General features: G+C 40.8%; 1 protein-coding gene across 1 annotated transcript; it reads right to left on the bottom strand.

The window, feature by feature from the left end:
- Positions 1–4,614: 4,614 nt before the first annotated feature.
- On the bottom strand, positions 4,615–7,797 carry LOC106753216. Its single transcript, XM_014635008.1, has one exon. The coding sequence runs from the start codon at positions 7,795–7,797 to the stop codon at positions 4,615–4,617; it is 3,183 nt and encodes a 1,060-aa protein (XP_014490494.1).
- Positions 7,798–16,385: the final 8,588 nt, after the last annotated feature.

Here is a 16,385-nt window from a genome sequence, read left to right as displayed (position 1 = left end):
CAATTAAGCACAATTCCCTGATTAATTCTAGCACAATAAACTAAGTGAAATCACTAAAATATCGACTCATCACCTATGCAAAACATTGTTGTCATCATGCCAATAATAAAAAATCTTGAAAATAAAATCACCAACATCTTCACCAACTTCATTCGAGATGCATTTTGGTCAAATTTAGAAACAGTTGGTGAAGGGCTAACACTAACTTCTGTAGTTGATGATGAAAGCTTTTGCCTTTTGAATGCTTCTCTATTAGGATTTTCTTTGCATCTCATCAAATGATTCCTCATCCCGCTTGTTCCACCCGAATATTTAATCAAATCACCACAATAATTACATTTAGCCTTCTTCTCAGTATAAGGTTCTAGTTTAGTAAAATGTCCCTAAACATCTGATCGACCTTTACTATTCTCAGTTGACGATGAATCGATACAAGGAGGTAAATGATCCATTCCAGAAGTAAATCGATACAAAGAGGTATACAAGTTTCCAAAAGCATGGAAACAACAAATTTAGTAAATCACTCATGCTATGATAGTTTAGTAAATCACTCATGCAAGTTTCTGGTCTACACCAGAGACCAGAAAAAATCTTTATATTCAAAGGAACTAAATGAGAAGAAACTCATGATATATACAGCAGCCAAATAAGAAAGGAATATTGCACGACTATTTATAGTTTTCCCTTGGTAAAGAAAAGTGTTTAACAAGAACACTAATTTTAAAGAAAAAACTTGAAAACAAATTGGAAAATCACAAATGATTTTAGAGTTTAAAATATATATATATATATATATATATATATATATATATATATATATATATATATATATATATAAAAGGAAGGAGTACTTTTTAGATAATGTAATTCACAATATAGAGAATTATGTGCTGTGACGAGACCCTTTAATGGTTTATGATGAAATGACAACAGTACCAATAACTAATAGACAAGTTATAAAAATTCTAGATATATCTCACACTAATACAACAATATTAGACCCCACTTTAATTAGAGTGTTTTAGAAATTCTAATTCTCATTCCCAAATTTCAAGGCACAAAATGATAAAGAAAGAATTTGTTGCTTTAAAAGTAACAGCAATGGAATCAGTCAAGAAAAAGTGAATGATAATCACAATGGATAAAACTTCATCTATATATGTTGTGCTGAAATTCAACTATTCATTAATAAACAGGGCAACCTGCAGGATTGATTCTAAACCACTTGGTCATGGATGCACTGATATCTTGTTCATAATTATGCATAGAATTTAGGCTTAATTTAGTAATTTAGTCTAGGTTTATCATTCGTTTTGATCTCTTAATCTTTTTTCCTCAATTAAGTTCTTATATTAAAAAAAATTTAATTAAGTCTCTATTTTTATAAGAAAAACTTAACAAACATATGACATTAACTATGTTTGAAAGTGTTATGTATCAAAGTCCAAATCTTTTTTATAAAAATAGGAATTCAATTAAATAAAAGATAAATATAAAAACTAAAACGAATAAAAGCTTAGGTATATAAACCAAATTACTAAGTCTAAAATTTAAGATGTGAGGTGGACTATGTGAATGGTTTTGATCTATTGTCACTGTCCTTATGTTCAGAGCAACACTCATAAAGTTGGACTCATTAAATATCAAGGTAAGAGAGTTTGACCTTAATATCAGTATTTTACATCCTTTCATGTGAAGCATTTGATCAAAAGAAGAGAAAAAATTACAATGTAACTCTTAAGTCTGTTTAAAGAAGATCAAAAGCTCTGCATATATTTCAACCCCATGTGAAAACTCAAGTTATCTTTATTGTTTCTATTTTCTCAATATAAATGAAAGAATTTGAGTTGTCTTAAAAACACACGATTTTAGCTCAATGCCTTTCTCTTTCTTATAGTTTAGTAGTTACTATTTAATGATTTCAATGCTTTTAATACAACCCTGAATGTTATAACTGCTTACTTCCAATCAGCATCGAAACCTCTTCCCCTCCATAATCTACGTGAGACCTTTGTAACATTTAATTTGTGCAAACGTGTTGTACATATGTGCAGTTAGTGTGATCTGTTTTTTTGTGGAGTTTTCAGTTATGCTTTTCCCTTTAATGCATTAATTACTTTAATGTAGTGGCTTTCACATTAGGATAAAGTATGCCTGTCTATCTTGCTCAAAGTGTACAAAATTACTCTGAATTCCTATGAAATCCACCCTTTTAAAATCACAAAGACGCTTATGTGGTTTCTATCTTTTTCAAATTTAAATAAACATTTTAATTAGTATCAAATTCATCAGACAAAATTAATAAATGAATGCCTTATAGATAGACATTCCGCAGAAAGATATCATGAGCCCTTGCAGACAAACTTAATTTACGGAAACTGATAAAATAGCACATTTCTACCAAAGACCAATACTACAAACCAATAAGGGTTCTACAATGGACCCAAAAACAATAATATACATAGATTATGCAACTTCTATTACTAAAGCATAAAGACATAGAAACTAGTTTTCTGATGGGTAATAATAGTTTTACAAGAAACAAATATGGATTAGAAGAAATTACCTTCCCACCAAATAATTATCAGTTGGCAAAATAATCAGTGATGCTCCAGCAAACTAGACACGAACACGGAGTATCTGCTCCTCAAAACTAAACACGTCACAGAGCAAGATAAACTAAAACCTACATAGTAATGGCAAGCGATGAAGGAACCTGTTTATGTCCTCAACGATGGGTATCGGACCGTGATTCCTCTTGTAAAAGAAATCGGGAGGGGTGACGTAGGAGGCAACCAAGGCAGAACGCGGTGGCTCCGTATTGAATGGCGTCTGAAACGGAAAAAGGAAAAACGTGGCGGCTATTTGTGAGTAGCGTTTGGGAAAATTGGGGAATACAGAGAGAGAAAGGGATAGTAAATTGACTTGCCTTGGCGTTGATAAGAAGAGAAGGGTGACGCGGAGGCTCTGGGAGCAATCAGAGGGTGCTGTGAGACGGGAGAACGAAGACTCGAACCCTAATCTGATATGGGAGAAAGAGAAAAGAGGAAGTGATGCACGAGAATAAGGGCTTAATCACGAGGTTAGATTCCTAAATAGATAGAACGGTTCACTGTTATGGTTCTTTAGGAAGACACAGTCTCGAACAGAACTAGAGGAGAGGAGTAGGGAATCCACTAAGAAGAAAGAATTCCGAACACAAGAGAATTGAGGTGAGAGATTAGGAAAATTCTGATTGTATTCACTTATGCCCTATTTTACAGTATGTAATGGTTTATATAGCAGAAAACTAGATTACAGAGACAAATCTATATCCATAAATGTTCGGTGGTCTTTAACCACAAACCACACCGACCGTTTGGGACCCACCGACTGTTTGGTAGTATTTATCCGCAATCCATTTGGTGGATATCCTATATCAATCCCCTCCTCGTGAAAAAGTCCTTGTCCTCAAGGACTGAAGTTGGGAAACTTCCGTTTCAAATCGTAGTAAAATTCCCAAGTCGCATCTTCTGACAGCTGGTGCTTCCATTTAACTAGAACCTTTGTCACCGCCTTGTTGCCTCTCTTTATAGTTGTCCTATCTATGATGGCTTCCGGTTCTCTAGTGACAGCTTCGTCCTCTGTAGTAGGACAGTTCGTTGAAGTGTGTGCATTTCCCACCGACTTCTTTAACTGTGAAACATGAAAAACATTATGTATTAGGGAATTGACTGGTAACTTTACCTTATAAGCTACTGCACCAATTTTCTCAAGAATAGGATAAGGCCCATAGTATTTAGGAGCTAGTTTGGCATTGCTTCTAAATGCTACAGAGATCTGTTTGTAAGGGTGTAGTTTGACATAGACCAAGTTTCGAATTTGAAATTCTCTTTGAGATCTGTGTTTATCCGCCAACTGCTTCATCCTTTCTTGTGCTCTTCTCATATGGAATTTGGCTAGTTTAAGGATCTCTTCTCGTTTTTGTAAGCTTCTGTCAACCAATTCCACCCTAGATTCCCCTGGTAGATATGGTAAATGATTAGGAGGAGTTTGACCATAGACGATTTCATAAGGACTTGCTTTTATAGAGTTGTGGTACGTTGTGTTATACCACCATTCAGCCAATGGAAGCCATTTGGACCACTGTCTAGGTTCATCACAGCACATGCATCTCAGATACGTTTCCAAGCACCGGTTGACCACTTCCGTTTGACCATCTGTCTGAGGGTGGTAGGCAGTCAAAAGTTGTGTTTGAACCCCTTGGACTGCCATAAATTCTCTCCAAAATTGACTTATAAAAATGGGGTCCCTATCACTTGTGATGGTAGCGGGAAATCCATGTAGTTTGAAGACATTATCTAAGAAACATTGTGCCACCGTTGCAGCTGTGTAAGGATGTTGTAAAGCCATGAAATGGGCAGCTTTGCTTAATCTGTCTACCACCACAAAAATCACTTCTTTGCCAAAAGAGTTAGGCAGCCCTTCTATGAAATCCATAGTAATATGTTGCTAGACATGGTCGGGGACCGGTAATGGTTGCAACAATCCAAGTGAGGCTGCCGTATCATATTTGTTCCTTTGGCAAACTTGACATAATTGCACAAATCTCTTGATGTCCTTTGTCATACCCTTCTAATATACTACATATTTTGCCCTATAAAGTGTAGAATCTATTCCTGAATGCCCTCCACAAGTACTGGCATGGAACCATTCCATAAGTTGTTGTCTTAATTTTTGATCCTTTCCCACAACCAATTTCCCTTTCCTTCTCAACTCTTCCTTCTGCCATGAAAATTGTTTATGGGTGTTGTTGTTCACTTGTAACTCGGTGATGATTCTTTTCAAATCAATATCTGTTTGCCAAGTGTCTTTTATAGATTTTAGTAATTCAAAGGTAGGTTGATGGATAAAGAGAGTAGCACATTCGATTCTAGATAAAGCATCCGCCGCTATATTCTCATGTCCTTGCTTGTAATCAATGTTGAAATCAAATTCCATTAACTTGACAAGCCATTTTTGCTGAAAAGCGGTGGTGAGCCTTTGATCTAAGATGTACTTAAGGCTTTGATGATCTGTTCGAATAGTGAACCTTTTAGGAAGCAAGTAGTGCCGCCACTTCTGTACGACAAACACAACTCCTAACAGTTCCTTTTCATACGTCGACAAGGCTATTTGTTGAGAGTTAAAGCTCATACTAATGTAGGCTATAGGGTGTTGGTCTTGCATTAATACAGCTCCCACTCCCTGCCCAGACGCATCAACTTCTAAAATAAATTCTTTGGAGAAATTTGGCAAAGCCAAGACAGGAGTGTTACTTAGCTGGGTTTTCAATTTGTGAAAAGCATCCTTAGCCTCTTTCGACCATTTAAATCCCTCTTTCTTGAGCATATCATGTAAGGGTCTAGCTATAGTGCTATAATTGTAGACAAATCTTCTATAATAGCCCGCCAAACCCAAGAATCCTCTTAGCTGCTTCACAGATTGTGGTAATGGCCATTGTTGTACAACAGCTATCTTTGCTGGATCCGTAGCCACCCCCTCTGCAGAAATGAAGTGTCCCAAATATTCTACTCTTGTCACTCCAAAGTAACACTTGGATTTCTTAGCAAATAGGGAATGGGTCCTTAATGTTGATAGAACTTTATGTAAATGAACCAAATGATTTTCCATGGATGTGCTGTAAACTAAAATATCATCAAAAAATATGAGCACAAACTTTCTTAAGGATTCTTGGAATATTCCATTCATGAGTCCTTGAAAAGTAGCAGGCGCATTGGTTAGTCCAAAGGGCATCACTAAATATTCATAGTGTCCTGAGTGTGTTTTGAAGGTTGTTTTGTGTATATCTTCCTCCACCATTCGGACTTGATTATACCCAGAACGTAAATCTAGCTTCGAAAAGAATTTTGAGCCATGTAATTCATCCAATAAATCGTCAACTAATGGAATAGGGAACCTGTTTTTGACTGTCCTCTTATTTAATTCCCTGTAATCTATGCATAGACGCCATCCTCCATCTTTTTTCCCAACCAATACCACTGGACTGGAATATGAACTGCAGTTGTTTCGAATAATTCCAGTTTGTAAGTATTGTTGTATGAGACCATCAATGATGTCTTTTTGCTGTTTAGCATATCGATAGGGTCGTTTATTCACTGGGTTTGTGCCTTGAACCAAAGGAATGCGGTGATCATGGTCAGCTCTCTTAGGTGGAAGTGTGGTTGGTTCGTGAAACACGTCTTCAAAATCCAGCAGTAACTTCTCAATGCTATCAGGAATATTGCTGGGTTCAGCGTGAGTTGATAATGAATGTAATAAAGTACCTTCACCCTTATCACACAATTGTATCATTGATATGTGGACTCTTGATGCAAGCGTATTAGATACCCTTTGTTTCCTAATGGTTTTGAGGTTCGGATTTGGTGTACCCCTTAACACCAGTCTTCTCCCTTGCACCACAAATTCCATGGTTAACTTTTCAAAGTTCCACGTGATATCCCCTAAAGTAATCAACCATTCTATACCGAGAACCATGTCACAACATCCTAACNGTAACAACAACATATTCGATTTGAAAGATGCATTATGTAATATCCAAGAAAAATTTTTAACCATCGTGTTAATATGAACCTTAGCACCGTCTGCCACTGTAACACTCAAAGGGTCCATGTTCCCGATTCTGCATCCCAGTTTCTTGGCTATATGAATATCCAAGAAATTATGAGTACTCCCACTATCGATGAGGATATGCAGAGGTTTCTTTCGGCAAAGACCAGTAACTCTCATAGTTTTGAAATTAGCAACCCCTGTCAGAGCATTAACTGAAATCAATGGTTCTTCTTCCCTGTTACCCTCCGTTTCAACCGAGTTTGTTGTGTCTTCATCTGAAACTGTGTCATCCTCCAATTCCATGACATGAATCTGGAGTTTTTTGTGGGTTAAACTATGGGCAGGTGTGAACGGCTCATCGCAAAAATAACATAAGCCTTTAGCCCTCCTTTCATTCATAAAAGCAGGAGTAAGATTTCTTGAGGTTGGTCTTGGCTGAGGGTCTTCCACTCGCTGGGTGGGATTAGGCAACAAAGGTGGTTTGAATTGTCTGGGGAATGACTTTGCTTGTGAACTGGTGTTGTTAACAGATTCATACATTTTGGCTAGCGAGAAGGCTTTCCTTACAGAAGTAGGTTGAAACATCCGAACCATCATTTGCACGTCTTGCTTCAATCCACCCAGAAAGCAACTTAATTGATTGGTCTCTAAAAGTTCCACTTGCGATACTATCCGATCAAAAGCGTCATGGTAATCTTGAACAGAGTTCTTTTGACGCAACTTCATCAAATCAACCATAGGATCTTCACAAACCTCCCCAAATCTATCAATCAAGATCTTGGTGTAAGATTCCCAAGAAGGAAGGTTGAATAATCCGATGTTCTTGACATATGCACTGTGCCATTGTAGAGCTTTTCCTTCGAAATAAATAACTGCCAAACGGACCTTGTAATCATCCGGTGTGCCATCCACCGAAAAGAAAGTTTCACATTGAATTAGCCATTGTTTTACCCCATCCCCGTTGAAGTGAGGAAAATCTATCCTAGCCAACCTAATACTGCAAGAATACGGTCGAGAAGGGTTACCGTTATTGGAGAGATTATGCGTTTCGCGGTTACCCATGATTTCTTCAAGGTTGTTCTTCAACGATGCACCAATTTGCATGAAGCGAGCTTCCAACGATGTTCCCAACTCCAAGAAACGAGTCTCCATTGAGTCTTTGAATTGTTCAAAATCTTCACGCACAGAACGGGTGTTGGCAGCCATTGGAATGACATGGGTGGAAGGTTACCTTCTGATACCAATTGTTATGGTTCTTTAGGAAGACACAGTCTCGAACAGAACCAGAGGAGAGGAGTAGGGAATCCAGTAAGAAGAAAGAATTTCGAACACAAGAGAATTGAGGTGAGAGATTAGGAAAATTCTGATTGTATTCACTTATGCCCTATTTTACAGTATGTGATGGTTTATATAGCAGAAAACTAGATTACAGAGACAAATCTATATCTATAAATGTTCGGTGGTCTTTAACCACAAACCACACCGACCGCTTGGGACCCACCGACTATTTGGTAGTATTTATCCGCAATCCATTCGGTGGATATCCTATATCATTCACAGTTCAGGTTAATTGATAGGGATAATAGGAGATGGTTGGTTTATGAGAGAAGAAAGAAGGGGAACTGATTAGGGGGAATTAACTGTAACCGTTTAACTGTTTTATCAGTTAGAACAGTTGGGTTGGGGTGTATAAATAAATAGAAGGCAGATACTGAGGGGGTTGATTGTTTAGTTGTTAACGGGTACTTACCTGTTGAAGAGGGTTATGCCTCTGTGTTCTATCTGTACAGACATTCTTCTGTTAATAACATTCAGTTTTCCCATTCTTTCTGTGTTTCTTGGAGTGAAAGTGAGGGTTGCAATTAGGTTCCCAATTCAGGAACCTATCATTTGGTCCGACCTGCCGGATCCCCAATCAGAGTGTTTCACGCGTGGAAATGGAGGGAAGAATGGTGGTAGTAGAAGGGCACTTAGAGGCGGTCGAAGTGGCAATCGCCGAGACGAAAGCTGATACGGGGGCGTTGCGAAAGGAGACGGGGGTGTTGCGACAGGAGACGACGGCGATACGACAGGACGTCCAAGCAATCTTGAAGGCGCTTGAAGAACGTAACCACAATCACCACGGGAAGCGATAGGGGGAGAGTGAGTCGTCGGTGGCCCCAACAGTGAAGGTGGAAGAGGTGGAGGCGATAACCGAGGGCGTTTGATACAATGGAGGAAGCGAGTCGAATTACCAGTCTTTGAGGGGGGCGAACCTTGGGTTTGGATAGGCAGAGCAGAAAAGTTTTTCGAAGTACAGAAGGTGGCGGAGGAGGAGAAATTGGAACTGGCCTTTATCAGTATGGATGGCTACGCCGGAAGCTGGTTCCGATTCTGGCAAGAGAAAACCAAGAACCTTTCTTGGGATGGGTTGAAGAGGGCTCTAGGTATCCGATTTGGAGGAGGAACATGAGGGCAGTGTACGAGAGGCTGTCAACCATACGACAGTCAGGACCGGTGGAGGAGTACATACGTGATTTTGAAGTTTTGGTGGGTCAGACGACCCAGATACCAGAGGAGCAGATCATGGGGTATTTCCTGTCCGGACTAAGGGAGGAGGTGGGCGATCATGTCCGGCCACATGCCCCACCGGATTTGATGACGACCATGCGAGTGGCGAGGGATGTGGAGAAATTGTGCACGAAGACCGGAGGAGGGTGGGTATCCAAGAATCAAAATTCTTGGGGCAAGGCGTCAGGTTCGGTGACGCGAGTTGAACCGAATCAAGAGTCAACGGTACGAGGGGGAACGACGGAAAGCGTTGGGTTGGTTAATGAAGATAGGACCCAAGGGCGGAATAAGGGGGTGGCTACCGGTAGCGGAGGTGATCGGAATGTTCGCAACCTACCTTACTCGGAGTATCTTAAACGGAGGGAAGAGGTTCGTTGTTTCAGGTGCGGCAGACCCTTCGGCCCCGGCCATCGTTGTCCAGAGAGGGGTCTCAAAATGCTAATTGTGGTAGAGGAAGAGGAAGAGACCGAAGGCGACGAGGTGACGGAGACGAACCTTGCGAGGCACTGTCCGCCGGCGGGCTGACGACACCCAAAACAATGAAGTTACGAGGCCACATCGGGCACAGAGAGGTGTTAGTTTTAATTGATAGTGGCGCGAGCCACAACTTCATTGATCGGCGGGTGGTGGAGGAACTGCGGATGAAGGTGACCAAGACGCAACCTTATATGGTGAGTCTTAGAGACGGTCAAAAGAAAAGAATTAGCGGGTGTTGTGAGGGAGTAAAGTTGGAGCTTGGGGAAGCTCAGCTGATTGAAAGATTTTACTTGTTTGAACTTGGGGGAGTTGAAATAATTCTGGGGGTGGAGTGGTTGCAGAGGCTGGGAGAAGTAATGGTGGGCTGGGGAAAGTTGAAGATGATGTATAAGGAGGGAGGAAGAGAGGTGACGGTGAGGGGTGACCCCACGTTGGAACGCAGAGTGTTGGGCCCCAGGGCGCTCATGAAAATGGATCGAACTGAGACTTGTTATGTGGTTTGGGATTTGGGCTCAATGGAGGCCCAACAAAATAAACTGAAGAACGTGGGCCTCACTGAAAAACAGAAAAGAGAGATGGAGAGTCTTCTGGAGAATTATGACGTGGTGTTCTCTGAAGCAAAGACACTGCCACCTAACCGAGAGGTCGAACACCACATATAACTTAAAGAGGGGGTCGATCCAGTTAATGTCCTGCCATACCAGTATCCGCATGCCATCAAAGCTGAGATAAAGCACCAAATCGCAAAAATGCTACAGACGGGGGTGATCCGACCGAGCCACAGCCCCTACTCAAGTCCAGTGATCTTAGTAAAGAAGAAGGACGACAACTGGCGGTTTTGCATCGACTACCGAGCACTCAACCGAGCGACGGTGCCGGACAAGTTTCCAATTCCGGTGATCGAGGAGTTGTTGGACGAGCTGAAGGGGGCGTCTTCCTTTTCGAAAGTCGACCTAAAAGCGGGTTATCATCAAATCTGTATGAGTGAACGGGACGTGGAGAAAACAACATTTCGTACTCATCAGGGGCACTACGAGTTCGTCGTCATGCCTTTCGGGCTTACGAACGCGCCGACAACCTTTCAAACTGCAATGAACGCATTGTTTCAGCCCTATCTGCGCAGGTATGTTCTCGTATTCTTTGACGACATTCTGGTATACAGTCGCACGTGGGAGGAACATCTTGAACATGTTAAATGTGTGCTCACGATTCTGCAACGAGACAAGTGGGTTGCGAACAAGGGGAAATGTGAATTTGGGCAGACCCAAGTTAAGTACTTGGGGCACATCGTCTCCAGTAGAGGGGTAGAGATGGACGACGAAAAGATCAAGGCAGTGGTGGAATGGGAGCGTCCGAAAACAGTGAAAAGTTTGAGGGGATTTCTAGGGTTAACGAGGTACTATCGGAGGTTCGTCCGGGATTATGGCAAGATCGCCAGACCCTTGACGGAATTGATGAAGAAAGGGGGATTCTCGTGGAATGAAAAGGCCGAGGAGGCGTGGGTGCATTTGAAGAGAAAGATGACGACAGTGCCAGTATTATCTTTGCCCGACTTCACACAACCTTTCCACATAGAATGTGATGCGTCGGGAAGTGGCGTGGGGGTCGTGTTGATGCAAGGAAGAAACCCGATAGCCTACTTCAGCAAGGCGTTGTCCGAAGGAAAGTTGAGCAAGTCCATCTACGAGAAGGAGATGATGGCTTTGGTGTTAGCGTTACAACATTGGAGGCCTTATCTTGTGGGGCAGCGTTTTGTAGTTCATACGGACCAGAAGAGTCTTCATCATCTGCTGGAACAGCGTATCACCACCCAAAACCAGCAGGACTGGATAGCTAAGCTTTTGGGATACGACTTTGAAATTGTTTATGACAGGAACTGCGAATAAGGCTGCAGATGCTCTTTCAAGGCAGTTTGAAGGAGAAGATGAAGGGGAGAAGGAGCTGAGTGTAGTAGCACGGCCTTTTTGGCAAGATGTTGGAGAAATAATGCAGGAAGTAGAGGTGAATGAGTTTTTGCAGAAGGTGATGAACGACGTAAGGAGAGATCCCAACACCCATCCCGCTTACACTTTAGAACATGAAAGGCTCCACCACAAAGGCAGATTGGTGTTGTCGGCTAAGTCCAAATGGATTCCAAAGTTGTTAGCCGAATTTCATGTGACACAAACGGGGGGCCACTCGGGAGTGTACAGGACTTACAAGCGTATCGCACAATCATTGTACTGGGCCGGGATGAAGAAGGATGTAACGGAGTTTGTGGCTAAGTGTCTGGTGTGCCAACAACACAAGTACTTAACATCTTCTCGTCAAGGATTACTACAGCCCTTGCCAGTGCCGAATGCCATATGGGAGGAGTTGAGTATGGATTTTATAGTTCGCTTGCCTAAGTCCCAGGGGTATGACGCAGTATTGGTGGTGGTGGATCGCTTGAGCAAATACGCACACTTCTTACCACTCAAGCACCCATATTTAGCGAAAATAGTGGCTGAAATTTTCATAAGAGAAATTGTGAGGTTGCATGGGATACCACAATCTATAGTATCTGACCAGGATCCGTTGTTCCTGAGTATATTTTGGAAGGAACTGTTTAAAGGGCAGGGTACGCAGCTAAAGATGAGTACCGCCTACCACCCTAAGACGGACAGTCAAACGGAGGTGCTAAATCGTGTTTTGGAGGGGTATCTTAGGTGATTCTGTTCGGAGCAGCAAAGGGGTGGATGACCGTGTTGTCATGGGCCGAAAATTGGTACAACACGAGCTACCAAGGAGCAATAAGGTGCACCCCATTTGAAGCCGTGTATGGGAGGGCGCCTCCCTCTTTGCATAGGTTCATTCATGGAGAATCTTTGGTGGAGGCAGTGAGTCAAGAGCTCCTAACCAGGGATGAAGCCCTGAAACAATTAAAGTTTCATCTGGAAAGGGCACAGGATCTTATGGTAAGGCAAGCTAATAAAAGGAGAAAGGCTGTGAACGTGGAAGTGGGGGATTGGGTGTACCTGAAGATACAGCCTCATAGACAAACATCAATGCCAACCAGGCTCCATCCAAAGCTAGCAACTAGATACTTTGGACCGTTTCTGGTGGTTCAGAAGGTGGGAAAGAATGCATGTAAGTTACAGCTACCGGAGACAGCTAGAATTCATCCTGTCTTCTTCCATGTTTCACAAGTGAAGAAGGCGATAGGAGAAAAAAGGGTGGAGAGGGACTTACCACAGGACCTGCAGGCCGAAGGACCTTCATTCTGGCCCGTAAACATTTTGGGAAGAAGGCAGCTGCAGGAAGGAGGGGAAAGTGTACTACAACTACTAGTTGAGTGGCAAGAAGGAGGACAAGAAAGGGCTACCTAGGAGAATGAAATCACGATACGGGAACAGTATCCCGATTTCAACCTTGGGGATAAGGTTGGAGTTCAAGGAGCGGGTATTGATAGGGATAATAGGAGATGGTTGGTTTATGACAGAAGAAAGAAGGGGAACTGATTAGGGGGAACTAACTGTAACCGTTTAACTGTTTTATCAGTTAGAACAGTTGGGTTGGGGTGTATAAATAAATAGAAGGCAGATACTGAGGGGGGTTGATTGTTTGGTTGTTAACGGGTACTTACCTGTTGAAGAGGGTTATGCCTTTGTGTTCTATCTGTACAGACATTCTTCTGTGAATAACATTCAGTTTTCCCATTCTTTCTGTGTTTCTTGGAGTGAAAGTGAGGGTTGCAATTAGGTTCCCAATTCAGGAACCTATCATTNTTCTGTGAATAACATTCAGTTTTCCCATTCTTTCTGTGTTTCTTGGAGTGAAAGTGAGGGTTGCAATTAGGTTCCCAATTCAGGAACCTATCATTAGTCTCTTAAATAGATAATATTGTTCACAGTTCACATAGTACAGTTCACGGTTCAGAGTTCAGGTTAGTCTCCTAAATAGATAATTGATACGCGGGGCCCAAGCCCAATGTCTTTAATGTAGACTTTCTTTTATGTACCTTGTATTGTGTTAGGCATGTGGTACATTTAGACCTATATATAGGCATGCTAACACATCTTGTAATTACTTTTGAGCTAAATGAGAATTAGATTTCTGAAATCCAGAATTAATTCTCTCTTGAAAGTCATTGGCTAGAGAGTCCAAAGACCTCTAGCCTCCTTCCAAAGCACANTGACCGAACGATTCGTCCTTTCCCTGCCATCTAACCGATTGAAACCACTTTTGCACCTAACTAGTCCTTTTCCTCCGATCAAAATAGCATTTCCATCGATTAATCGGCCGGTTTAGTGAATCCTCACCGACCTAGGGTTTTCCTACCGTCTAGAACTAGATCTAGGGTTTCTTGTGTTCGTCTCCGCCTAGCTCTCGATTTAGAACTCCTTCATCATTCTGCTACGTCTTCTCGTCGGAGAAGCTTCGAGGAGGTCCATATCGCCTCTCGGCCAACCTTCTTCGAGGCTTTCCTGTATCAATAATATTCTTGAGTATACCACAGCAACGATACTTCAGTTTAGAGCTTGGAGCAAGCCAGACCAACCATTTAATGAGGGGAGTTGCTTAGTTTTCTTACCTTTGGATTGTTTAATTGTTTCTGTCTTAGCTTGAAATTGATAACATTGATGGTTGCTCTGCTAAATTGAGTGTGAATATTTGATTGCAGACTGTACTTTGAGAGCAAAAAGAGTTCTTTTAGCAGCATCAAGTGTAGAAAGCCGAGAAAAAAGGGAGGACTCATTTCTGCGTAAATTTCCTCTTCTAAGATGTTTAGTTAACAATTTGATGATCCAGCTTTGTGCATTTGTGCATTGCAGAGTGAATCCAAAAGACAAGCAGCAGCAACATTTTGATTGGACAAAGGTAGAAGCTTGAAGTTGTGAAAAAGCAATAATGGTGCACGTGAGATGTTTCCGCAGAGTGGAACTAAGACCAGAGCAGTAGGATAGTTTCATTTGTATTATTTTCATTTTCTTTGTATTTGATGGGCTTGCAGCCCAACTGCTAATGTTAGTCTTAGCTTTTCTGTTTGTAAAAGGGCCATTATAAAAGTCCAAGTTTGGAAGAGTCCTTGGTGCTCTTTGAAATCTTGGCAACTTTTCTTGTTTGTTCTTTAATTTTAGCATAGCTAGACATAGGAGTAGAATTTGATTGTCTTTGCATGTGTTTGATTTTCACGTGTAGGTGTGACCTTTGTCACATTAAAGTCCGAACGTATTAGGGGTCTTAGAGTCCGTTTTCATTGTTTGTTTCTTTTGAGTTTTGCACTTTGTTTTTCAAAAAAAAATGTCTTGTTATTCATCTAGGATGTCTAGTTCATACATCAGGGATGATTTGTGTACTAAAGCTAGAAAAATTCCCTTCTTTGGTAAAGATACAAATGTTTTAACATACCTAGTTTGGGAAAAAGAAATTAATCAAATGCATCCTGATCTTCTTAAGCAAAGTGAACTTGAGTCTTATAGTACAATTGTTCTTTGTAGAGAGCGTGAATCTCGAGTTCTTAGTTTATACCTCTCTAGATTAGAAAAGCATGCACTAGAGTGGTGGGATGAAAGGCAATATTGGGTTCATCAAGGTAGAAAATCCACCATTGAAAATTGGTATGAATTGAGATCGTGCATGAGAAGAAAGTTTATGCCTCCAAATATTCAAAGTAACTTAGAACATATGAGAGAGTTTATTAGAGAAGGCAAGTCATTCATTGAAAAATTAAGTGGATTCAATCGTAGGGAAATAGAGTTTAGAGAAAAACTCATGAAGTTCTTGAATGAGGGAAGTAAAAGGAGATTTGAGAGAGAACATAGGCAATTACAAGAAAGAATAGAGAGACAAGAGAGAAGAAAAGAGAGAAAACGAGAAGAAGAAAGACAAAGACAAAGAGAGAAAGAGAAAACAAGAGAGAAAAGAAGAGGAAGAAAGAGTGAGAAGAGAACTAGTGAAAAGAGAAGAAGAAGAAAGAGTGAGAAGAGAACTAGTGAGAAGAGAAGAAGAAAGAGAGAAAAAAGAAGAGGAAGANAAAAGAGAGCAGGAAGAGAGACTACAAAAGAAAGAGAAGGAAGAACTTGAAAAGAAAGACATGGAAGAAAAGAAGAAAGAACAATGGAGGGCAACATCCTCTACTCTTACAATAGAACACAAATTTTTAAGGGGAGGTTTTCTATCTTTTCACTTTCCAATTGTTATTGAATGCTTTAATTCTACCTTTTCTTTCCAAGAATTTGCCATTAAACCTTTTCAAAAGTTGCAATCTTTAACACATGGCAATCAAAAACTTGAGTTAGAGATATCTTCAAGTTATCACTAATTCAAGACAAAAATGTATTTTCAAATGGAGTAAGGTTTCTTTCTAGTCATAAACTTGAAAATTTCAAAGTTAGGAAACCTTCTTCTAAACATCTTTCTTTATACATCTTATTGGGTCAAATAAAACTAATTAGAGATATGTTTGATGCTTATTGCAGATTAATATTTGATCCAGGAGGAACTACCATGGAGATTACAACAATAAGTCCTCAGGCGAACCATCATATTTGAGGACAAATCCTTTCCAAGAGGGAGGGGATGATATGCGGGGCCCAAGCCCAATGTCTTTAGTGTAGACTTTCTTATATGTACCTTGTATTGTGTTAGGCATGTGGTACATCTAGACCTATATATAGGCATGCTAACACATCTTGTAATTACTTTTGAGCTAAATGAGAATTAGATTTCTGAAATCCAGAATTAATTCTCTTTTGAAAGTCATTGGCTAGAGAGTCCAAAGACCTCTAGCCTCCTTCCAAAGCACA

Source organism: Vigna radiata, unplaced genomic scaffold (assembly GCF_000741045.1).
Source record: "Vigna radiata var. radiata cultivar VC1973A unplaced genomic scaffold, Vradiata_ver6 scaffold_238, whole genome shotgun sequence".
Taxonomy (NCBI): Eukaryota; Viridiplantae; Streptophyta; class Magnoliopsida; order Fabales; family Fabaceae; genus Vigna; species Vigna radiata.
The sequence above is the reverse complement of the archived record's forward strand: the minus strand, read 5'-3'. Positions and strand labels throughout refer to the sequence as shown.